The sequence below is a fragment of the Giraffa tippelskirchi genome, chromosome 3, assembly GCF_054371585.1.
Source record: "Giraffa tippelskirchi isolate mGirTip1 chromosome 3, T2T-mGirTip1v1.2.pri, whole genome shotgun sequence".
In the NCBI taxonomy this organism is placed as follows: Eukaryota; Metazoa; Chordata; class Mammalia; order Artiodactyla; family Giraffidae; genus Giraffa; species Giraffa tippelskirchi.
The window spans coordinates 127,794,271-127,819,821 of NC_137277.1; the positions used below are offsets into that span (position 1 = coordinate 127,794,271).

The 25,551-nt window shown below is 36.5% G+C and overlaps 1 protein-coding gene across 2 annotated transcripts in view; it reads left to right on the plus strand.

The window, feature by feature from the left end:
• Positions 1 to 25,551, plus strand: part of DPP10 (dipeptidyl peptidase like 10) — a 747,248-nt gene that overhangs the window by 599,514 nt on the left and 122,183 nt on the right. For both annotated transcript variants that reach the window (XM_081579273.1, XM_081579274.1), the window contains 2 exons: positions 10,698 to 10,818; positions 21,724 to 21,878. In XM_081579273.1, the coding sequence (XP_081435399.1) occupies positions 10,698 to 10,818; positions 21,724 to 21,878 (276 nt within the window). The remainder of the gene's footprint in view (positions 1 to 10,697; positions 10,819 to 21,723; positions 21,879 to 25,551) is intronic.

Sequence of the window (25,551 nt, forward strand, 5' to 3'; positions counted from 1 at the left end):
GGTACACAGTAGGAGTGTAGTGAAATTGCGAGTAAATGAGTTACCTGTAAAAATTCATGCCTCCATGTATACCTCCATACACATAGCTTGCCATCTTCTTTCATCTTTAAACTTTCTTCATTAAGAAACTTACAAATATTTCATCAAGTAGCAAATAAATATACTTACGTGTGTGTGTGTGTGTGCATTAAGTTGCTTCAGTCGTGTCTGACTATGCAACCCTGTGGACTGTAGCCTGCCAGGCTCCTCTGTCCATGGGATTCTTCAAACAAGAATACTAGAGTGGGTTGCCATGCCCTCCTCCAGGGCATCAAACCTGTATCTCTCACGTCTCCTGCATTGGCACTTGGGAAGCCCCATATATAATTATATGTGTCTTTAATAAATATGAAATGTATAACATCATCTGACAGCATTTTTTAAAAGTGTTGCTTCACAAGGACCTTGATGTTCATTTCAAGGTAGATTTTTCTGTATTGTGTGTCAGTGTCTTTTCAAGAAAGAAGAAAATAAAACAAATATAGACCAAAATTGTACTATGTGAAGGCAAGTGAATGAAATTTACTAGGGCAGAGATTGACTTATAGGTGGATTAGTGCATAAACCCTAAACAGTACAATTTGCTTAGAATTTTAATGTAATAATTTGACTTTTATTCTTTATTAAATGCTAAATAAAGAGAAAACTTTAATTGGACAAAGCCACAAAGGAGTGACACAAAGTGTTTGTTTTGTCATTTTATTGGATGGATGCAAGTAGGAGAACTGAAGGGAGGGAAGCAGAGAATAACCTACCGCAAACACTAAACATGCATTACTAAGAATCAGAAATGACTCTATTAAACATCCTCTTACATTACTTCTTCCACAAAATAAAAAGATATTAGTGTATATTATGTTATAGTTACACATACATCAGAGATAAGGTTTAGTTATACTCCATTGTAGCAGACAGCTAACTGAAACACAAGAAATAATCATTTCTGTAGAATTTCACAAGGGGAAAAAGAAGAAAGAAACAGCAAAGAAGTATTTCAGATGATTTTTGCTCTGCATTCCAAGTTATGCTTGAGTTTAAATGAACCTCATCGTCCATTGATCATTAGCTCAATTAAATTTAAATTTTTAGAAACATTATCTAAAATAAAATTAATTCTGGGCACAGACATTCAGTACTAGGTTGGATTTTAATGGTTATTTTATTGATATTTAGTATTTTGGAAGGAGAGCATAAAAAATGTTTGGATATTCTTGTATTGGAAAAAAAGCCTATATTTTTCATTTGTGATCAAGGATGCCTTGAAATTGCATGAAGTGGAATAAAGAGTCTAGAGCTGTGGGTAAAATGTGCATGGGAGATAGCCAAGGCTTGTTCCACCTTCTGCATTTTTCAATTTGTTTTCTTATCAACATGCCCATAAACTGGAAAGCATTAGGTACAGACACATTGATAAGCATATGAGAATTACTCCCACTCTCCCTCAAACCTCTGTCATGGAATCTCTTTTTAAAATTTTGGAGTCTCATTTGAAATACAAGGAGTTACAATAGAAATATAAAATCAAATTGTTTTAATATCAGTGAATAAAGTGTATATACAGCATGCTTTTTGTGAATCCTGGGATGGATGAGAACTGGAAAGAAAGAGGGGTTAATTCAGCATGCTTTCAGCATAACCGACAGCGAAGGGCTTTCTTACCCATGAGGGCTTAACTGTTAAGCTGTCATGTGTTACCTAGAAATTAGGATTCCTAGAAGTAAGCAAGCAATGTGGACTTACATTCATTTCAACCTAGAATGAATTCATTAAATAGCTTTCTGAAAGCTCTCAGAATCAATGAAAAAAGTGGAATTCCAGGAAGGGGATATGAACAGGAGCTATGAGGGGTCAGTCATTGTTGAACATAGGATTTTTTTTAGGAACATTTGTTTGCAATGCCACAGAAAAATATGATTACCATCCTGCAACTGGCAGCTACATCAGTCTTACAAAGAACCTACCAGGATTTGATCCCGTGTCTCTCTGATAGAAATCCCATTTTCTACACTTTTGCTTTTATTTTTATTTTCCATTGATGGAGGAGCCTGATAGGCTACAGTCCATGGGGTTGCAACACTTTTGCTTTTATTTTTATTTTCCATTGACGGAGGAGCCTGATAGGCTACAGTCCATGGGGTTGCAAAGAGTCAGACACAACTGAGCGACTTCACTTTCACTTTCAAGTTCTACTGCCATGACACATATTAGACGTAGCATTTGTCACTAAATTAATATCTTCATACATTTGGTTTTATTTTTCTTTACTGGCCACATCTACATTACTTTGTGTATGCTTGTATTGGAGTGGAACGTTAGATCATAAGATCTTGCTTTTTGTCCTCAAAACTTAGCACAGTGTCTAGCATATAAACAGTTCCAGCTATATATTTGATATATAATGAAGGACTAGAAAAAAGGTAATATGACAAGAATGATGGAATGGTGAAAGAACAATAAAAAAGAAACTGGAGTAGAAGAAGAAATGAATCCACAATGGCTAGACAATACAATTCTCTAGCATTCTGATGCATATAAATCAGCACATTAATATTTTAAGTTTTAAAATATTGTAATAATGTTGACTGTCTTTAATGGATCCCAGTTTATTAAGTATTTTTAATTGATTTTTCAGCAATTTCCAAAATGATCAATTTATCATACAGTGTTCTCTTACCTTAAATGAGTTTTAGGGACTGATGTAGCCAAAAGATAGTCTTTTGTTACAAATCATTGATGGAGTTGGTTTTCAGCAATAGTTTACTAACTTTTATCAGGTATCCATTTTTCCCCTAAAAAAAAAAAAAAAAAAATCCATGAATAAAAGTGCTTTGCAACTGAGGAGTGACTTACCTAATTATGAATCTAAGACAAAGGGATATATTTCACTTCTTTGAGAATCTGTAATGTTCTGTAAAGGTTTTAAGAAATAAGAACTCTTTGAAAGGGCTTCCTCATATGAATAATTGCAAATGTCAAGGGATGAGAGTTCTCTGATAGTGATTCTATCTCTAGAATGTCAGGTACTGGTGCAAAAGTGACATGAATGATTTGAGTGAGTTATTCTATCCCAGAGATACTCCTGCAGAGAAATGAAAGCAGTATTCTATAAGCGACAGACAGATTTATTCAAAGCCAAAATGTCAGAGGTAATCAAACTTTAACTTGTGCTCATAGCTTTACTTTGCATTACATAAATGGGCACTCAGAATTTATTACATACTGGCAAATTAAAGAAACAGAATTTTTATAAAGTTGAATGATACACTGTGGCTTTCAGTAAAATATTGATAATCTTTATGGTAGCATTTTCAATGAATAATGATTACTAATAAAAATTCTGCATATTTTTTTCATTTTCGTTGTTTAACATACATGCAATAAATATGCAGACTTGATTCTTGTGAACAATACCATTTTCACAGTGCCCAGAGTAAAAACAGACATCTGTTTATCAGAAACCCAGTTTTGCTCTTTACTAGTGTTACCAAACCAAATGTGTTTGCTGACCCAACACACAGCAAAGCCAATCTACTGACACTGAATTGTTGGGAAGGAAAATATAGCATTTATTTATAGGATGCCAAGCAAATAGAATTGGCTGCTAATACTCAAAAGACCAGAACTCCCTGATAGCTTTCAGGGAACAGTTTTTGAAGGCAACATTTGGTGTGAGGGTTGCAGCTTGTGGACTTTCTTCTGACTGGTTGTATAAAGGCAACAGGGTGATCTTTCAGGAATCATAACCATCAACTTTCTGATTCCAAGCATTCTGGGTTCTATGTGCTTGTGGTCAACATATAGTCACCACCTCCTACTTGGATAGGGTTCTTAACTTCTGTTCAGTACAGTTCAGTTGTTCAGTCGTGTCCCACTATTTGTGACCCCATGGACTGCAGCACACCAGGGTTCCCTGTCCATCACCAACTCCTGGAGCTTGCTCAAATTCACGTCCTTCAAGTCGGTGATGCCATCCAATCATCCATATTATTCTCTGGCATCCCCTTTTCCTCCTGCCTTCAGTCTTTCCCAGCATCAGGTTCTCTTCCAATGAGTCAGCTATTCGCATCAGGTGGCCAAAGTATTGGAGTTTCAGCTTCAACATCAGTCCTTCCAATGAATATTGAGGACTGATTTCCTTTAGGACGGACTGGTTTGATCTCCTTGCAGTCCAAGGGACTCCTAAGAGTCTTCTCCAGCACCACAGTTCAAAAGCATCAATTCTTTGGTGCTCAACTTTCTTTATATATAGTCCAACTCTCACATCAGTACATGACTACTGGAAAAACCATAGCTTTGACTAGATGGACCTTTGTTGGCAATGTCTTTACTTTTAAATATGCTGTCTACGTTGGTCATAGTTTTTCTTCCAAGGAATAAGCATCTTTTAATTTCATGGCTGCAGTCACCATCTGCAGTGATTTTGGAGCCCCTAAAAATAAAGTCTGTCACTGTTTCCACTGTTTCCCCATCTATTTGCCGTGAAGTGATGGGACCAGATGCCATGGTCTTAGTTTTCTGAATGTTGAGTTTTAAGCCAACTTTTTCACTCTCCTCTTTCACTTTCATCAAGAGGTTCTTTAGTTCCTCCTCATTTTTGGCCATAAGGGTGGTGTAATCTGTGTATCTGAATTTATTGATATTTCTCCCAGCAATCTTGATTCCAGCTTGTGCTTCCTCCAGCCTGGCATTTCTCATGATGTACTCTGCATACAAGTTAAATAAGGATGGTGACAATATACAGCCTTGACATACTCCTTTCCCATTTTGGAACCAGTCTGTTGTTCCATGTCCAGGTCTAACTGTTGCTTCTTGACTTGCACACAGATTTCTCAGGAGACAGGTCAGGTGGTCTGGTATTCCCATCTCTTAAAGAATTTTCCAGTTTGTTGTGATCTACATAGTCAAAGGCTTTGATGTAGTCAATAAAGCAGAGTAGTTTTTTTCTGGAACTCTCTTTCTTTTTTGATGATTCAGCAGATGTTGGCAATTTGATCTATGGTACCTCTGCCTTTTGTAAATCTAACTTATTTGGTACAGCACAAAGATATGTATGTGTTCAAGGTGGCTAACTGATAAAAAGTGATATGTGCATAATGATGTGATTTAATAGTGTCCCTATGACAAAACATTTTTATTTATTGAAAAATGATAATATCTCTCTCTATTAATGACTTCATATCACTGCAAAATCTTTTTTGTGCCATTTAATTCCAAAATAACATTGCATTAAACTCATTTTGATAACACATATTTAACTTAATATAAATTATTTAAGAAATTTATAAACTTGCATGTTTAAAAATTAAATCTATTCTTGACAAAACGAAAGGCAAAGATTCCACACAAATTTTGGAGCTACTATTGGACCAGGAAATATAATCAATTTGGAGTATGGTTAATAGGCCAGGAGCCAAAAGGAGCCAAGGATATGGTTTGGTGAATGTTCACATTCTCTTAGGGCAGGGCAAAATATAAGAATTGCCTATAATTGCCTATGACCTAGTGTTAAAAGCTTCTAGAATTGACTCTGGAAAGTGAAACATAACAGGATACAAGTAAAACATACTAAATATTGGCACTAGAATTTGCCAACATCTTAGACATAAGCAGAAAGTTGTCTCTTGACAATTTGTCATATGATGTCAATTTGTCATCCATTTGACAATTATCATCCCTATTAAGCAGAATATTTGAATTATCGTCTACCATTTCCCCTTTACAGTCTCTCATTTCCCCGTTACATTCTTTCATTGCCAACAGTTATTTTCCTAAGTGGGCTTCCCAGGTAACAACTAGTAAAGAATCTGCCTGCCATGCAGGAAACCCTGGTTTGATTCCTGTGTTGGGAAGATCTCCTGGAGGAGGGCATGGCAACCCACTCCAGTATTCTTGCCTAGAGAATCCTCATGGACAGAGGATCCTGGAAGGGTACAGTCCGTGGGGTCTCAAAGAGTCAAGACGACTGAGCAACTAAACACAGCACAGCATTTTCCTAAGTAACCTCCTAATCACTCACCTGTTTATAAACAACTTAATGCTGTAAATTACCAAAAAAGCAGAATTCAAACTTTGGTCTAGTATTCAAGTTCTTCTATGATTTGGCACCATCTTAACTTTTAGAGCAACCACAGGTGTATAGAAATATATTTGAATCTTAAAGAACTGTTCTCCTTAACATTTCCATAGTTGTCCAGTTTTGGCTTTAGCTCATTCTGTCCCCTCAGCCTGGAGTTTCTTCCTCTCCACCTCCCCAGTCCTATGGAATCACTCTTTGTCCTTTAATAACACAATTTAAACTCAGTGATCTTTAAAAGTCTGTATGAACCACTTCCCCCACACTGACTCCTGGTGCTCATGGCTAAGCCCTGTAATATGTGTTTTTCCTCCTTTGGGTTTTAGAAGTTTACCTACCTGTCTCTCACATAAAATTGTAATCTCCTTGGAGACAAGGACTACACATTAAAATTTTTTTATAACCCAGGCATACTTAGCTAGAGTTCTTTCTAACAACAAACTGCAAATTGACTTTTACGAGTTTGAGTAATTTATTTTACTTATACAGAACATATATATGTGTTATCTAGGATATTTTATTAATTCCAACATTTTTCCCAGAAAGCAAGCCACAGTAGAAGGCAACCCCCATCCTATCCCAACTCAGCTATAACTATAGATTCTCTTAAACTATTACAACACATGGAGATTTTTTGAATGATCTAGTTTTCTCATTTAAAATTATCATAAATAATTAATCGGCTTTTCAGTAATATTTCAGCTAAAATAGATGTAACAATTATATTTCTGTTTTATTCTGATATTCTTTTTCAATTAAATTGACTGAAAGTTTGTAACACTCTGCTCTTACAAGTTTGTAGTAAGCATTGTCTTGGATTAAATCAGCCACAGTAGGGTAATTTACATTGCGGTTGTTCTCAAACTCAAAATCTTAATGATTTTTAACTTCATGTGAACTTTAGATGTTCATTTCTTGCCATACGTCCATCACAATTTGGCTGGGATGGGGAAGGAATTTATTCCATACCTCTTCACCCAGAAATCCTGGTGTCTGGGACAGCCATCACTGAAGCGTTACTGGGGTTGTGGCAGCGGGGAAGAGAAGGCAGAAAATTGAAAATCAGCTCTTAAAGACTCCTGCACTACAAAGACACATATTTGTTTAATCACTTGGTGATGAGTAATATCAATTAATGTATTGATTAGAATAATTTCTTGGGTCATTTATTGCATACATCTCATTTTGTCATGATTCTACACATAGCATTTCAACTGTATTCCTGTTGCTTTTGTGGTGACTTTACCAATTTTGAATTATTTTGTAAGTGTATTAAGACCATAGATTTTGAAGAACTGGACAGCTGGCTTGCTCTGTTAACTGAAAAGTTAACTGGTCAAATAGGCATGACCAACTCAATGGGCATGAGTTTGAGCAAACTCTTGGAGATGGTGAAGGGCAGGGAAACCTGGCATGCTGCAGTCCATGGAGTCATGGAGTCAGACACGTCTGAGTGACTGAACAACAACTATTTAGGGGGCTTATTGAAAGAATTGATCAAAGGCATCAAAATATTATGATAATTTAATCAATAGTATTAGGATAAATGACATTAGTATTTGTCATATTTTCAATGTGGTTTAAATTTAGTCACAGCCCTTGATGATTGTCTTTTGGATATAGTTTAGTTTCATTAATGGGCCCAAGTAGTACGTGGGAGTATTTGCAGCTCCTATATTGCTAAGATAGTGATGAGAATTTGTGATATTATTTGAAACTAATATAATTCAAGGAAAAAACTTTGATAATTTTAAAAGGTTTAGAATATTATAAAAGTACATTTTCATAAAGCCAGCCACTAATTTTTGTCCACAGATGAAAGATATTAGAGATATCCCCTGGTATTGCAGCTTCTAGCAAATGGTTATTAAAATTCTAATTCCATATTGCTTGTTCTTCTACATTGAAGCAGATGTCAATTTCATACGGATTTTGAATATCATCCAATCTTTTCTTCACATATAAGTGTAATTACTGGTCAATGGTTTTGGATAATTTATACATCTGCTGAAATCATGGAGGTTTTATTAATTATTTTGACTTAGAGTTTGTTCCCTTCAAAAAGCTGAGAATTTGGAGCAATATTACATTGGGTTAAATCACCCTTACTTTTGGTAATAGTCACATGTGCTTATATGGTCTGGGTGTGGATAATCTGAATTTCTATTTACTTCAAGTACTGATAGAAGATTCTGGTACAAAAAGAGGATTCCCTCCACCTAAAAATGATTTTGTGTGTCTATGTCATATACTGTTTGTGGAAAGGCAAAGGGGGGTAGTATGTGTTTATGTAAAGGTTAACCTTTAGATGACTATAATAAAGTTAATGTTATTTCTCAGTTATGAGATGTTGTTAAAGTCATAAAGAACAACTTCCATCCAGTTTTAAGTTACCTGAGATATAGTTCTCAAACGTTTGCCTAAGTGTGACCCATATACCTTAATAATAAGCTTATTTCTTATAGTCTTATCACTTAAAACTTTCTAAATGAAGTGAAAGCAGTGAATATCATTTGCTAATACCTCTTGCTCTCCTCCTAATAATACTACCACTACTGCTATAACTATTCGTAATACATAGTCAACATAATATAATTATCCTAACAGTCAAAATTTGGGTTAATTTATTCATCAGCTGAAGTGTAGCCCTAAAGGTTTTAATTTGATTTAGAATATGCAGTGCCTGTGAAAGTGTAAGATGTTGAACCAATTTATCTTGGATGAAGTCAGCCTTGCTTCTAGTAATGGCTACATGTGTTATATGTTCTATATTCATCTCGTTTCTTCTTCACATCAGCTCCCTAAAGTAGGTGTGAGACATCCACATCTTATAAATGAGAGGATTGAAATTTGGAAAGCTTAGTCAAATTATCAAAGTTACCTGGATCTTAAATTTAGCCTGCCTGATTATAAAACACATGTTTAAACATCCATTATTTCCATCCCCCCCAACAATTCTTATTCTTATCTTGGCATACTCACCTGTAATATAAACAACAGATATTGGTGGATTTAGTCTGAGCCACCAGAGAAGCCCTAACTAAATACACTTACTGTTAAATGCTTGCTCACCAGAATCAAAGTAGAATATCAATAAAATATTCTGGTTATTAAGATTGCCTTCATCATTGTGCACATCAATCATTAAAATCTAGGATCTCAAGACAATTATTTCAGATATTCTTTTGTTTGCCCTATCTACAATCGTGTAATGATCCTACAGCGTGGTGGAACAGATAGGGACTAGGCCATCTTTCACCTTCTTAGAAGAATATCAATCTAAATAGCAATTTATTTTTCACTGAACAATATTCTACTCACCCAAACATGTGGATAAAACATAGTTTTGTGACAGTTATATCATCACATAGACCAACAGTTTGAAATGTTTGGCATTAAAAATATTTTAAACTTAATTATAGAAAAGTTTATCCTGAATTTTCTCTAGTAAAGACATATATTTAAGTGTGGACAAATACTGTTTAATTTCTACTGATGTTCCATTGTTGGGACTGCTGTTGTCGTTAATGATGATGTTGATATTATTGAAAGACTTCCAGTATTTTGGAAGAATCTGTAATGTATTCATATTAAAACTCTTTCCTGAATCCTCAAGCACAAGGTTATTATTACTACTGCCCTATTTAAGAAGGAATTACCAGGAAAGTTTGGGGCATAAGGAGGTATGTTCCACATTACAATTTGAAGGAATCTTGTCATTATTTCCTTTCATCAATGGATCTGTGAGTTGAACTGGATAGAAAGAGAGATTTTCTAAATATTATTTCATTGATTACCAATGTATTTTTTTGATAAAAGACCCCAACCTGAAGTTTTTCTTGCAGTTTGATGTTACCAAAATGGTATCTAGTACAGTTATCCATCTCTTGAAAAAGTGAAAGTCACTTAGTCATATCTGACTCTTTGCGATCCCATGGACTGTAGCCTGCCAGGCTCCTCTGTTCATGGAATTCTCCAGGCAAGAGTACTGGAGTGGGTTGCCATTTCCTTCTTCAGGATCAATCTCTTAAGTATGCAAAATAGTAGCTTCCCTAGTAGCTCAGTTAGTAAAGAATCTGCCTGCAATGCAGGAGACCCAGCTTCCATCCCTGGGTAGGGAAGATCCCCTGGAGAAGGAAATGGCAACCCACTCAAGTACTCTTTCCTAGAGAATTCCATGGGCAGAGGAGCCTGGTGGGCTACAGTCCATGGGATCGCACAGAATTGGACATGACTGTGTGATTAGTCGCTTAATATGCAAAATATTACCTCAAACCTAAATCAATTTTGTGCTATGAGAAAAAAGATTATTAAGTAGATCAAACATTGTTGTTGAAAATGTGGATTTAGAAACTTCAATACCTAGTAGCATGTAATTTCTAAATCATAACTGGATATTGATATGATAGGGAGAGAAAGAGCCATTAATAAGTGAAAGCAATGAAAAAATATGCATTAAATAAAAGCAAATTAAAAGCAAATAAGTAATGAAATACTTAGTTCTTCAGCTAATATTCTGCAATATGAAAGTGTAAAAAAAATGTTTCCTAATAGTTTTGGTTTGTTTGCATGTTTCCTGATCCAGATTTACATTTTTGAAAATAATATCTACTATCAACCTGATATAAAGAGTAGTTCATTGCGACTGACATCTTCTGGAAAAGAAGGAATTATTTTTAATGGAATTGCTGACTGGTTATATGAAGGTGAGTTGAATAGACTTAGTTTCAAAAGCATATAAATGACATATTTTTATATAATCTATAAGAAAAATCTGTTCATTCTGGAGCAATACTTAGAACACTATTTCTTCTCCTCATTTCCTCTCAAAATTGCCTTTATGCTTTCATATCTTTGTATTTGCTCATATTTTGACTGGTTATGATTTACATGATTCCATGTTTAAGACATATGTATATATATATATGTATATTAATTCACACACATATTGTTCAGGTTAAATAGATCTTATGCATGGTATTATTGAGGCAAAAATTTTGAGAAAAAGGAAGTCACCAAGAACCAAGAGGCAGTAACCCTAAAAATAAAATGGGATTTCAATTATTTTTCCACTATTAAATGGGGAAACTTATACAGCTTTTCAAGCAATGAAGTGCCAAGATTAGATCTTCCTCATAAATAGATCATTTTAGCTACAGTATAAAGCTGGAATTGAATAGCGAAAAGAACCGTTGAACAGCCAGAAGTCTTTTCCTATGTTCTATCAAGAGAGAATGAGCCATAGGACTAGGGTTAAAGCAGTAAAAAAGAAAGAAGATTCTAAAATTGATGAGGCAGTAAAATAGGTAGATCTTAATGTTTAAATGGATGAAATGAATTGAAGTGAGGAATGATTCTTCGACTTCTGGTTGGATCACTAGTAAATAAATAGTGGTAGCAGACACAGTGAACAGACATTTGAAGGAACACTTGACTCAGCAGGAGAGGAATAATTTAGTGGAAACACTGGTGCTTCACAGTGGGCTGGTATGCTCACTGGGTGACAAAATAGGATCCTTTACACAGAAGAAATTTTGAATCAACTGGGAGTAAACTTAATGTACAATGTACTGAATTGACCATTGATCAAGATGATTCAGGCCTCTGTCTTTTAGGGAAAGCTTCATGTAGTTTATGGAATTACATATTTGAGGAAATTGTAAGGTGATAAATCAAAGACCATTGCTTGAGAAATAGAGTTACTTTCTTAATTAGAGAATAGAAACCTATATATTTGGGGCTGAAACTGAACAATGTGTTGGATAAAGGCAGGACCAATGGGTAACAAAAACCTTCAAGACTACACAGTAGGTCTGACACTTTTCAACAACAGGGAAATGGGGAAATTATGGTTTTTGCCATTCAAATTAAAGTTACACCTTTGGTCATATATTCTACATATACTAGGAAATTTCAGATATGCTGTGTGAGTTAATTCTTACAATCCTAGTGTATTACTTACTGAAGAAACCAAGACTCAGGGAGGATAGGTAACTTGGGCATGACCTCAGCTTCATGAAGGCAGAGCTGGCGCTTGAATGCGTGTCTTCAAAGCCAGTGCTTCATCCTAGGCTACTCTATCTGTTACAGTAGAAAGCCTTTCACTGCTCTAAAGGATTATATATAGTATGGACATAAGGTGTTAGATTTCCCTGGTCTGTTTCATCAACCAGACTCTGAACCCTACTGTCCATGGGCTTACCCAACTCTTGCTTCATTTCCAAGAGAAGGGACCCTACCAAGGGAATCTGTATTAAGGTCTGGCAGAGGGAGTTAGGCAATTCAGATGTCATTGAGATTTCCCTCAACATTTTGCCTGCCACTCCCAATCTATGCTTCAAGAGTCCCACATGGACCTTAATAATAGCATAATAATAATATAATATAACTTACTATCACTCAGTTGGAAATGACCGAGTGATTGAACTGAACTGACTATCATTTTACTTGTCCAGTGTGCCATCAGCTCCAAGAATCCAGACCTTCTCTTTTCCCTTCAATATACTCATGAAAAGACAGTACTTTCTGTTAGGAATGCATATGATCTTTAATGGGGGCTTCCCAGGTGGCTCAGTGGTAAAGAATCTGCCTGCAGTGCAGAAGACACTGGTTTGATCCCTGGGTCGAGAAGATTTCCTGGAGGAGGAAATGGCAACCCACTCTAGTATTCTTGCCTGGAGAATCCCATGGACAGAGGAGGATGGTGGGCTACAGTCCATGGGGTTGCAAATAGTCAGACACAACTGGCAACTGAGCATGCATGATTTTTAACAGTATGTGTGTGATACTCTAGTGTGGAAATTTCTTTTTTATTACTTTGTAGAAATCAACTACAATATGAATTAGTGTGTGTGGGAAACCCAGGAAGTAACATGTACCATTTCCACTTACTTTTTTTTAAATTGAAATGTACCTTCTATAATTACAGGAAAAAACAGTTTAGAAGAGTCACATTAAAGATCATAAAATGTTTTAAGACAAATTTTAAGTGCATTAATTTTTTAGGGCTTAATTTTTTAGGGCCAGGCCAATGTGTGAGTGTGGCTGTTGCTTCCAAACACCGTCACTAAAGTGGAGTCTTTAAAAGTGCAAGGGCTCAGGGCCGGGGCAATGGGATGATCCAGAAGGATGGGATGGGGAGGGAGGTGGGTGGGGGGTCCAGGAGGGGGAACACATGTAAACCCATGGCTGATTCATGTCAATGTATGGCAAAAACTATTGCAATGTTGTGAAGTGATTGGCCCCCAACTAAAATAAATAAATTTATAAAAAAAAAAAAAAAAAAAGTGCAATTGTTTTCATGTCTAGTATTATTCAATTCCTAGGGAAAGTAAAAGCAAATAAAATATAATGTGTTTTAAAGAGTTGGTGAAATTCAGAATAAAAATAGACCTTTGTGCTAAAATGAAGCATTTTAAATATAATTTACACAAAGCACCTCAAATCTTATTCATATAAATTGACACAATTAACTAATAAAATATCAGATCAATGTTTTGTTAAAAAAGGTAGAGTTCACAGTTGCCACATTTACAAACTTGAAAGTTTCTCTGAAGTATTCAATCTATTAAATAGAAAAAAAAATGACTCTTAAGTTCTATTATTTGAACATATAGAATAATGGAACTAATATGTCTACATGACTTCCCTGGTGGCTCAGATGGTAAAGTGTCTGCCTACAATGTGGGAGACCCAGGTTCAATCCCTGGGTTTGGAAGATCTCCTGGAGAAGGAAATGGCAACCCACTCCAGTATTCTTGCCTGGAAAATCCCATGGACAGAGGAGCCTGGTAGGCTACAGTCCATGGGGTCACAAAGAGTTGGACACGACTGAGCAACTTCACTTTCACTATGCCTACATGATTTACAAATACATTTTAGAATCTCATATTTTAAAGTAATCCTTCTTTGAAATTCAACAGTTATTGAACACATATATCTGTCAGACATTATCTGAGAGCAATATCATGAGGCATATGAGTTTCTATGTTTTGAATATTTCCAACTTAGTGAAGTGAAAGACTGTAAACAGCTATTATATAATGAACCATCTGGAGCATGGTAAAATAGAAATAGAAATAGAACTATTGTTGTTCGGTCACTAAGTCATGTCCAACTCTTTGTGACCCCATGGACTGCAGCACAGTGGATCTCCCTGTCCTTCACTGTATCCCAGAGTTTGCCCAAGTTCGTGTCTACTAAATCACTAAATAGTGATGCTATCCAACCACCTCATCCTCTCCCTCCCTCTTCTTTTGCCTTCAGTCTTTCCCAGCATCAATGAGTCAGCTCTTTGTATTAGGTGACCAAAGTATTGGAGCTTCAGCTTCAGCATCAGTCCTTTCAATGAATAGTCAAGGTTGATTTCCTTAAGGATTGGCTGGTTTTATCTCCTTGCTGTGCAAGGCACTCTCAAGAGTCTTCTCCAGCACCACAATTTGAAAGCATCAATTCTTTGGCCCTCAGCCTTCTTTATGGCCCAACTCACACATATATACATGACTGCTGGAAAGACTTTGACTATACAGACCTTTGTTGGCAAAGTGATGTCTTTGCTTTTTAATATGTTGTCTAGGTATATCATAGCTTTCCTCCCAAGAAGCAAGTGTCTTCTAATAGAACTATATATTAAATATATGCATAAGTAAAGTTAAGTCTGATGGGCTGGGGAAATATAGAGGGGTTTTATAGAAGAAAGAGTTTTTGCATTGACTCTAAGAATGGCAAGAATAAATAAATGAGATTAAAAAAATTCAAGGTAAACGATATTCTTGTCAACAAACTGGGATTGTTAATTTTTTGTTATTTGGTAAGAACAATGTGAAATGCCTATCTTCACTTCACTTGTGCCTTTTCATAAACACAGGAAGTCACATTTGCCCATTCATTGATTCAACAAATAGTTACTGAGTTCTTACTAAATCCCAGTAAAACTGAACTGTGACAGAGAAAAGGAAAATAAATTAGAGATGCAGCTATGGAAGCCAGAGGAACATAGGATAAACAGTGATGCTAAGACCAAGGTCAAAACAGCTAAGGATTCCAAAGTTGCTGTTGGATTTGCTATCAGAATTTGATAAGAGCAAAATCAGTCAATTGGTGGTTTTCAGCAGATGGAAGTGTAAATGGGAAGCAAGAGGTTTTGAACATAGACAATATTTTCAAAAAAGTTGAGAGTAAGATACAAACAGTAAGGGGAAAAGTCAACCCACAAACCACAGGTCAGTAACATCCTCTGGAAATCCTGTGTAAATTGATAAACTCAAATGGATAAATCAGGTTACTTTTCAGAAATGTTAATCTGGACACTATGATCATATATGAGTTAGTTTTCAGTGAATGCTTTGTGTTTAGGCTATATTTTTAAGTGTTTATGATATAAAACAACATGTGTTGAAAACTCCATCTGCTCAGCAGTGAGATTTTCTAAATCAGTATAATAGAGACAATGAAATGGAATGGGATGTGATTTGTAAAAATGCATTGTTTGTAAATAGTATGATATAATTACAGGAAGTTTAAATCCGTGAGTAAAAGTCCCTCTGAGTTGCAATTAAAGAACTGCCTTGTCCAAGAGGACTTTTAAGCAAATTCATATTAAATATTTTTTTTATTTATCTTCTTTCTATTTGGTTAGCTTTATTTTTATACCTGAAGGAAGTCACATAACTCTTTGTACTACTTGGCTATTTTGGCATTTTTGTGAGGAAAAACTTTGGCATAAGTCACTCTAAAATAAATAAGAGCAGACAGTGTCTAGTTTCTGTTGAATAGTGCCCTCAAATTGAAGACCTTCTTATCATTGAAAAGTACTTGTGTATACATACTTCAGCACCCAGGACAGTACCTGTTTCTTAGAAACCCTAAGTGTTGGTTTGGGGCAACACACTGTCATCTCTCTGTACCTACAAGTCTCATAAGACTTAAGGTTAACACTCAATTGTCATTTAGCATGTTTTTTCTTCAGTATGTTATGTGGATGACTCATGTCTCCTCATCTGAATTTTAAGTTACCTGAGTAAATCAGTGTCAGAATCACTACTGGGGAAAAAAAATACTATCAAAATAGTATTCAGCTTTATCTATGAAGGAGCCACTTAAAAAAGACAAGGAATATACAAGCTGTGGCTAGTAATAATTCAGCCATTAAAATCTGAAGAGATGTGGCAGCTGTTACTAAGACCTAGAAGGAGGGAAATGTATAATTTTCACAGTTCTAGAAGCAATAAGCTTTGGTTGAGGAACAGAGCCAGACCCACATGACTTCATGGGTGGGAACCAATGAAATAAATGCCATGTACTAACTTCTTTTCTCTTTATTTGATTTGCCTGGTTTCATATTGGCCATACTTAAACTAGGCACCATGGGAATATTCTTTTCCAGTGAAAAGTTTGTGGTGTCAAAATAAGCACATACCAAGTCCCGTCTGGTACCGTTTCATTGTAGAGCAATAACAGTCCTGTAATATTCCCGTATGAAATTGAAAGCTACAGCCAAATACTTGTGTTATTCATATAAGATTTTGGGGAAAATGCCCCTATTAAGGGAGAAGGCAATGGTACCCCACTCCAGTACTCTTGCCTGGAAAATCCCATGGACAGAGGAGCCTGGTGGGCTGCAGTCCATGGGGTCTGTAAGAGTTGGACACGACTGAGCGACTTTACTTTCACTTTTCGCTTTCATGCATTGGAGAAGGAAATGGCAACCCACTCCAGTGTTCTTGCCTGGAGAATCCCAGGGACGGGGGAGCCTGGTGGGCTGCCATCTATGGGGTCACACAGAGTCGGACACGACTGAAGTGACTTAGCAGCAGCAACAGCCCCTATTAAGAAAAAAAAAAATTATCATAAGGCTTTAATTGGTAATCATAGGACCTTCAACTACTCATTCCTTTTCCCCTTTATCTTCTGCCAGCATTTGGAATAGACAGGTTATTTATCTGGTGCATCAAACCAAGACTTTATTCCTGCCAAATCTTATTCCTTTGCTTCCTCTTCTTAATTAGGTTGCAACCATTTTAGTTTTCCATTAAAATGGATATTGGAGTATAGAAATGTAGAATTGGAAAATTAGATGGAATTATATCAGAGAATACTTGTGAATCTGCTAAATTCCAAATAGATTCTTCCTTGTCCTCCTTTGTCTAGTAAAGGCGCATTATCTTCCTGGCAATGAGATTAATCATTGGACCCAGCACAGTGACTATGTTTTCTGTCAGTTTTTTTGCCCCCAGTCATACTGAGCCCAAAATGGTCAGAGAGAAATTTCAGTTTTCAATTCAGAGGAACAGAATTATGGCTTTGTTCCTTGTTGGAGGCAATCCTCCCTTGGGCATGAGGATTTCGAAACCCACCAAGCCTATTATCATGAGAATAAGAAACAGAATGTGCCCAATGGATTACTGGTGTGATAGTGAAAGAGAACATTACACTTTTACTCCTTAACCTAGATCCATGCTTCCTAGTAATTCAGGAGGGACACAGAGCCTCCTCTGCTGTGGATATACTCAGGTGGACATTAAGTAGGACACTAATATCTGTAGGATAACATCCCAACTTCAAGAATATTGTCAAACAAATAGTGCCAAAATTGAGATAGAGAAGGCTGTTTTACTATTCTGTCAAGCCAGGTATGTACAGCTAATGAGGGACATGATGAAATCAGTGAATCCCATTTGAGCCCATTGCTCCTCTTTTTGCTATAAATAGATGCTGTTTGGATGTGACATAGTGTGAGTTATTGTGGTAATGGATAAATTATTCTGTAAATCCATGAATAGCAGTACTGATAGGACTAAAGGCACAACTATACCTAGACTGTGTGTCTATCTCTGTAATAGCAATGCTACCCTTTCTTGATGGAAGAGTTTCCATGTAGTCCACCTGTCATCAGGTAGTCAACTGGGCCTTCTGGTGAATAATGCCATGTGAAGAGTTTATTAATGATCACTATTATTGGCATGTCATGGTGGCAAACTGACAGCACTTCGTGGCCATACTGTGATTGGATCATTAAGAGCCTCCTCTGCTATGGATATGCTCTGATTGACACTAAGCTGGACACTAATATCTTCAAATGTTTACATTTTTACACCTCCTGACAAGTCCATACACTTACCTTTCCCTAGGCTTCCTGTCACTAATTCTGTAATTTTACTTTTCTATATCCCTGATCAGGTGGACTCTTATTAGTTCCTGTGCAGAAGTCTGGATGGCCCCATGCTTCAATCCAAGTCCCCTTACACAAGAACTGGAAAATATATATCTTGTTCAAAAGCTTTCCTACTGGGATAGTTTATGTTTATTATACTCTTTTAACATCACTCCTGAATCAGATTATAGTACAGTGAAGTGAAAGTCGCTCAGTCGTGTCCGACTTTTTGCCACCCCATGGACTATACAGTCCATGGAATTCTCTAGGCCAGAATATTGGAGTGGGTAGCCTTTCCCTTCTCCAGGGGATCTTCCCAACCCAGGGATCAAACCCAGGTCTCCTGCATTGCAGGCAAATTCTTTACCAGCTGAGCCACAAGGGAACCAGAGCCCGTCCAATTCTAATGTGTTGAAGTACATCATGCCAACCTGCTCATAAACCCTACTTGCATTTATTTCTCCTCTGCCAGCTTATGTTAAAAAACACACCCTGAAGCATAGATGTGAAATGAAAGAGGATAAAGTAGAGAATGCCTATATGTAGAGTTCACCTATATGTTCTGGTCTAGTTCCATATAAACCCCTTCTATCTTATAGTGGAATATAGCTGTATATGTTTAGTTTTATGGTCACTGGATCAGATAAAAATCAGTTTACAACTGGCCGTTTGGTTGCATCGTCACTTGACACCCCATGGTCAGGCTAATTATTTTTAACCATTGTTCAATAGAGAGCTGCGTTTGAGTTGGGGAATATTTATCAGCACAGGAGAAAATGGCCTTTCTGTAAACCTTATAATGTCTGTGGTTCAATTGTCGTATAGTAATTGTCAGGAGCTGCACACAAAATCAGTTTGCCATGGATGCTTATATCACCATCATATCTGCTGGGTCACAAGGTGAAGATGGTAGAAGGTTATACCATGGCCCTGATATGCTACACAACCTTCTCCTGCTCAGATTCTACTCATAACTGGCAGCTTTACAGGTTTAAGTGAAGTGAAAGTTGGTCAGTCATGTCTGACTCTGTGACCCCATGGATTGTAGTTGCCAGGCTCCTCTGTCCATGAAGTTCTCCAGGGAAAAATACTGGAATGTATTGCCATTTCCTTCTCTAGGGACCTTCCTGACCCAGGGATTGAACCTGGGTCTCCTGCATTGCAGGCAGATTCTTTACCATCTGAGTCACCAGGGAACCTGGGAGCAAAACTGGCCAACATGTGTGAATGTGGTTTATGATGTTCTTCAAAATCCAGAGTCGAGGACATCTACACATTTTTTTTAATTTTTAAAATTATGCGAATATGATGACACATTTACAGAAGACTTGGAAAATACAGAATAAGGTTACATATAGTTCCACTATATATTACAATTAATTTTAAGTCGATAAATTAAGATTTTTAGTTGGAGTTTCAATATCAAACTCTCAAAAATTAATAGAATGAAAAACAGAAAAGTAGAAGGATATAATAGACCTGAAAAAGCACTATGAACTAATTCAACATACTTAAGGTTTATATAATTTTCACACAATAGCAGCATACAAAATCTATTCAAGTTCCCATAGACTAAACCAAGGGGCAGTGGAACATATCCAGGAGCATAAAACAAGGTGTAAAAATTTCATGGTCTAAAGATACTGAAATCATACAGAGTCTGTTCTCTTATCACTGTGGGATTATGTTAGAAATTAAGTGTAGGCCCTCTCAACTTTTAAATAAATACAACCCCAACAAATTTTCTCTCACTTGATAAGAGATATCCTACTCTTCCCTAGGGATGCCAACTCATAAGCTTTACAGGAATTCATTTTATACTCTGCTTTTATGCAGAGCAGGTCTAGCTCCCTTGGGTAGAGGTTGCCTCAGTCAGCAAGAAGATTTGTGGAAATTTTGAGGTTCAAAATCTTCAGCCAACATTCCATTGTAAAACTGGTTATTCATGAGACTGGCCCAAATCTACCTAAGCATTCTTATACTGTGTCAACTCCAAATACTTCCCCAATACTGCTCTCAGCTTTAAAAAACAAGTGGAGTTCAACCTATAGTTTGTGATTCAGCTCTGCAACACAACTTGGACCTCAGCCACATCTGCCCTTCCACCAGATGTGGCACCTCTCACCACGGAAGATAGGAACACCAAAGTTGTCATGTCTACCTTTTGTATTTTCCTGATTTAGTGGTCATGATTTCAATTTCTGTTTATTTCTATGTAATCTCTCTGAGGTCATGTAAAAACTCACAGTCTTTACAGTTGCCCTTGTTGCAACAACTGAGGGTCACAACCACTTGTCCTTCCAACATTTTTCCTTTCTAGCTGCATTTCATCCTATGTCGTTACCAGTGACAATTGATTATTTGTGATTCCATCCCTTGCTATGGATTATCTATACTCCAGTTCCCTCAAGGAATGTTATTATCACATAATATATATATATATATATATATATATATATATATATAGAGAGAGAGAGAGAGAGAGAGAGAGAAAGAGAGACAGATATAGATTAAACATCAATATATAGATGTAGATAGATACAGATATATCTCCAATCTAGTCTCATAATCTAATTTTGAAGATCTCTTTTCTGGGTCTTAAAAGGAAAAGAGTTAGCATATTCAATAATTTGAAAAGGATTTATTTACAAAAAGATAAATAGCAGAACTATAATCTAGACTAATAGCAGCCAGGCAATGATGACCTCTATGGTAACAGAAGTGAGCCATTATCAAATACAAAAGGAGAAAATTGTGTAGATGAGGCTGCATCGATGGGAGAGTAGCATCATTTAACACGCACAGCAAGTCTTGGGTGACATTACAGGACAGAGTCAAGGGAATACATACTGCCATTTTATTCGTCTCCTTATAATCTCTTGCCAAAGCACCTGAATGGCCATGCTCTAGAGTACATGGGAGCCCTTTTGATAGAGTTCATATGAGTTAACTTCCTGGGCCAGAAATCAGATATATAAAAGTGGATAGTGGATCTGGGGTCACACAAAGGTATGTAGTATATTTTTAATTTTATTTCTTAGAGTTTAAAATAGTTTAACGAATCTGCAGGTATTCGACTAGTTTGATGATGAGAGGATGGAAATGTGACTGAATGCGAATATGAATGGTGACGCGGATATGGTTAGTGTCATATTTCAGTCTTCAACTACTCTTCTCCTCTTCTCACTCTTTTTACTTCCATTGTGCTTTCACCTCTGTTCAAATTGCTGGCAATCCATGAAATCCTAACTTCACTGCTTTATTCTTTCCTTCCTTTGCAACTGTTTTTCCTGGGACTGAAAGGGTAACCTGGAAATAGAGAATTCTCCATGAAATTGAATCAAATCCACCACACTGTGTAGAAAATATTTATGTACACTGGAGATTTCAAGGACAGACATTTGTGGGTCAATGAGCCCACATCTACAGTTGGTTTCAAACTAACACTCATTTATTCTAGAGGAACTTCTGCAGTCTCACATCGCCCACTGGTGGTCACCAGATGGAGAAAGGCTCGCCTTCCTAATGATAAATGATTCCTTGGTGCCTAACATGGTTATCCCTCGGTTTACTGGAGCTTTGTATCCCAAAGGAAAGCAGTATCCATATCCTAAGGTAAGTCATGTGGAAATGGTAGTTTGTTCCCCTTCTCTCAGTACCAGTGAGTTGATTGATAGTATTCTTGGTTCAGAAACAAGTTGTCTTCAGAGAATTAAAGAAACCCCGTTACTTGTCGACAGACTCAAAATTGTAAGCTCATGCGATAGTCTATCCACTGTGCTTGTATAGGCACAGGTGAAGATGATTCTGGATTGCAGGAACTTCTGCTTCATTTCTTTCCCTTTGATGCTCTAGTCTTTATCTCTCACTTTCACAGTTGAAAAGAGAGTGAGAAAACATGAGTCAGCACTGATGCCAGGGCAAAGGTTTCTCCGAGGTATATTCTGTGAGTTGTTAATAGGTATTATAAAGGAGCAAAGAGTATCACAGTCAAATAAGATGGGAATTCTCGGTTAAAAAAAATCTAGTTTTTTTCAGATGATTTCTCAGAGCAGTTAATATACTGTATGCTAATGTGTATTATAAATTTCCTATAAAAAGTAGACTAAGCATAAAGAATCTCCAGTCAGGAATAGACTAAACATAAAGAATCTCACTAAAAAATAGACTAAACATAAAGAATCACCAATAAAGAATAGACCGAGCCTAGAGAATTTATCAGTGTTAATATTAACATCAGTATTCTTTTGGCAGAGCATACTCTGGAACATACTTTATAAAATGCTGGGCAGAGCCATAGCCAGGCATAGCTAGAATAGCTGGAATTGTTTTATTGTGTGAAGTGAATATGGAACTCTTGCCCAGATAGCAAAACTATTTTTTTATGAGTAACACAATTTCTCTTATTCCTAACGCTAAGTCCACTGGCCCCAACTCCACCCATCCATTCTTTCCATATCCTCTAGGAAAACAAACTGATACTGAAGAACAAATAATGGAAATCTTTTTAATGAGTGACAGTGAGTTCTCCTGATGAAAATTTATTATAAGCATTTTTCCTCAAAAGTATTTAAATATTTTAATGTGAGGTGAAGTCGCTCAGTCGTGTCTGACTCCTTGCGACCTCATGGACTGTAGCCTACCAGGCTCCTCCGTCCATGGGATTTTCCAGGCAAGAGTACTGAAGTGGGTTGCCATTTCCTTCTCCAACCTTTGCATCTCACATGAAACTAGAAAGAAGTCATATTCAGCATGGAGGTTTAGAAAAAAAACCCCTCTTCTGATATCCTGAAGTCAGCCTTGGTCAGCCACAGAGTATATGCTCAGTAACAAGGGAATAAATCAATTTGCCTTTTGAGTCTCTTGGTATATTTTTATTCAGCAAAGCTACTTTTAAGTGTTGGGTAAGGCCTCTGAAAGGAGGCTGCAGAAACATCTGGAGTGTATTGGTTTTTCTCTTATATGTCATTTTTAATTAATGTCATTCTTGCTTTTAAGTTCATTTTCTCCTTGTTTACAAAAAAAAGAAAAAGTGAAGTAGCCCTAGACATTAGTCATGTAAAGATGTCTTATAGAAAACTTTTAAATTCCAGCTTACACATTTTAACTCTTAAGGAGGTAAGAGGTGGCTGTTGATTTTATTTAGAAGCCATTTCTTTAGTGAGTTGTACATTATATTTGCAAAGTACAATAGACTGTATACCTTTAAATGTATACATTACCTTAACTGCTATGCAGAGTACTGGAAAAATTATGCATCACATGCATTTTCTACTCCTGCAATGAAGGCATGGTCAGTGAGAGGGAGAGGTGACTTTGCTGATATTCCTGTCATCCACAATACTGCTGGGGACAGGTGGAAGGAAAGGAGTGAATATTGAAAGGGATGAGAAGACTGCTCATGGGGATTCTGTGCTTTCTCTCTCCCCATCCCATCTTCCTTCCGGTAGGCTGTAATATCAGTGTACTGACTGGCTGCAATGGAAGGCAGCAGGATTGAGAAGAATCTGATTGCACCGTTTTGAAATATCATTTTTAGGCCATTTTCTGGGCATAGATCTGAAAACACATATACTCAACGCTCCTCAGGAAAATATGGCAGTTTGACGTAGCAACAAAATAATTACATCTACCAAGACGTTTGTATGGTACTTCATGTAAAATCCTTATGTCTTCTCCAGTTGTAGATTTACCCACGTTTTATGGATGACAGCTTATGCCAGTACAACATACCTGCACCTTTATTTTTATCAGAAAAAAAACTGAAAAGACTTCTGAAATATATTCTCACCCCATTGGATTTATTATAATGAAAGTTCACCTGACAATGTAAAAGGGCATAAAATCAACTCCAGGGAAGGGACCACTTTCTGTAATTAATTTCCCAAGAGAAGTGGGGATTTTAGGATTCACAGAAAAGCCATATGTCATAGCCGCATCTTCAAGTTGCCTTCTCTGTTACAGACTTGGTGCTTGAACTTGGACACTCCTAGGCCTTAAAATTTTATTGTCTAAAAAAAAAAAAAAAAAAAAAAATTTATTGTCTGTGGAAAACAAATGGACATATAAAAACATCTGAGATAATATAAATACGTTAGCAATAAATCAGAAGATTCTGGGTTGACAAACCTAGACAATTTGTTGTTATTTATGTTATTATTTAATTACTATTTCTTAATAGTAAGTAGGCATAAAATAAAAATAATGTTTATGTGTTAATTGGGTAAATCATGTATGCTAATAATATGCTATATATTTTCATAAAGACCTTTCACTTTTTTTATTTGGCCCTCTTCACAATTGCGTCTGGTTTACAAATGGGCAAAATAAGGCTCTAAAAGGCTATGTCCTTTTATAAAAGTCATAGTTATTTTGAGAACAGAGAAATAACTCAAATTTATTGATTCTGTCTCTCTCTCTGTAAAACTATGAGAGGTTAACTTATATCTCAGAAGATGTAGCTGCAATCAAAATATCTCCTTGTCAAGTTAACAAATAGATGTGGAGCTCTGGTGGCTCCATTAAGTACAAATGACTCAGCTCTGTATGAGTAACTTTCATAGACAGCATCAAACATGTTATGTGTGCATGCTCAGTCGCTTTGGTTCTGTCCAACTCTGAGTGACCCGGCAGACTGTAGCCCAACAGGCTCCTCTGCCCTTGGGATTCTACAGGCAAGAATATTGCAGTGGGTTGCCATGGCCTCCTCCAGGGGATTTTCCCTACCCAGGGGTCAAATCTACATCTCCTGTCTTACAGTGGCTTCTTTACCACTGAGCCACCAGAGAAGCCCCACACGTGCTATATATGCAATAAATTATATATGTCCAGGGGATCCAACTTGTGCTTCTTGCATCTCCTGCATTGGCAGGCAGATTCTTGACCACTAGCACCACCTGGAAAGCCTCATATCTAATGCATGATGTGTGTTACATAATAAAGGTCCTGAGTGTATTCATAACTACCATTAAGGAGTATTAAAAATAAAGACAAGACATATAGTATAGTGGTCAAAGAGAAAGAATTCCAAGTCCTCAGGTGGTTGTCAGTAGAAATATCTGCAGATACATAATGCAACAGAGCTCAAAGAAACTAGTTTTGTATTTTCATCCTGTTCTCAGAATAAACTTCAGTATCATTTTGGGTCTATTACTTGAATTTTCAAAATCTCCTTATTTTCTACTCTGGTTTAAAAAAGAAGTGTTTGTTAATTTTTCCACTAACAAATGTGTTATTTTGATTTGCTCTTACTTATGCAATAAACTTTCAAAAAGTTGTCATTTAGACT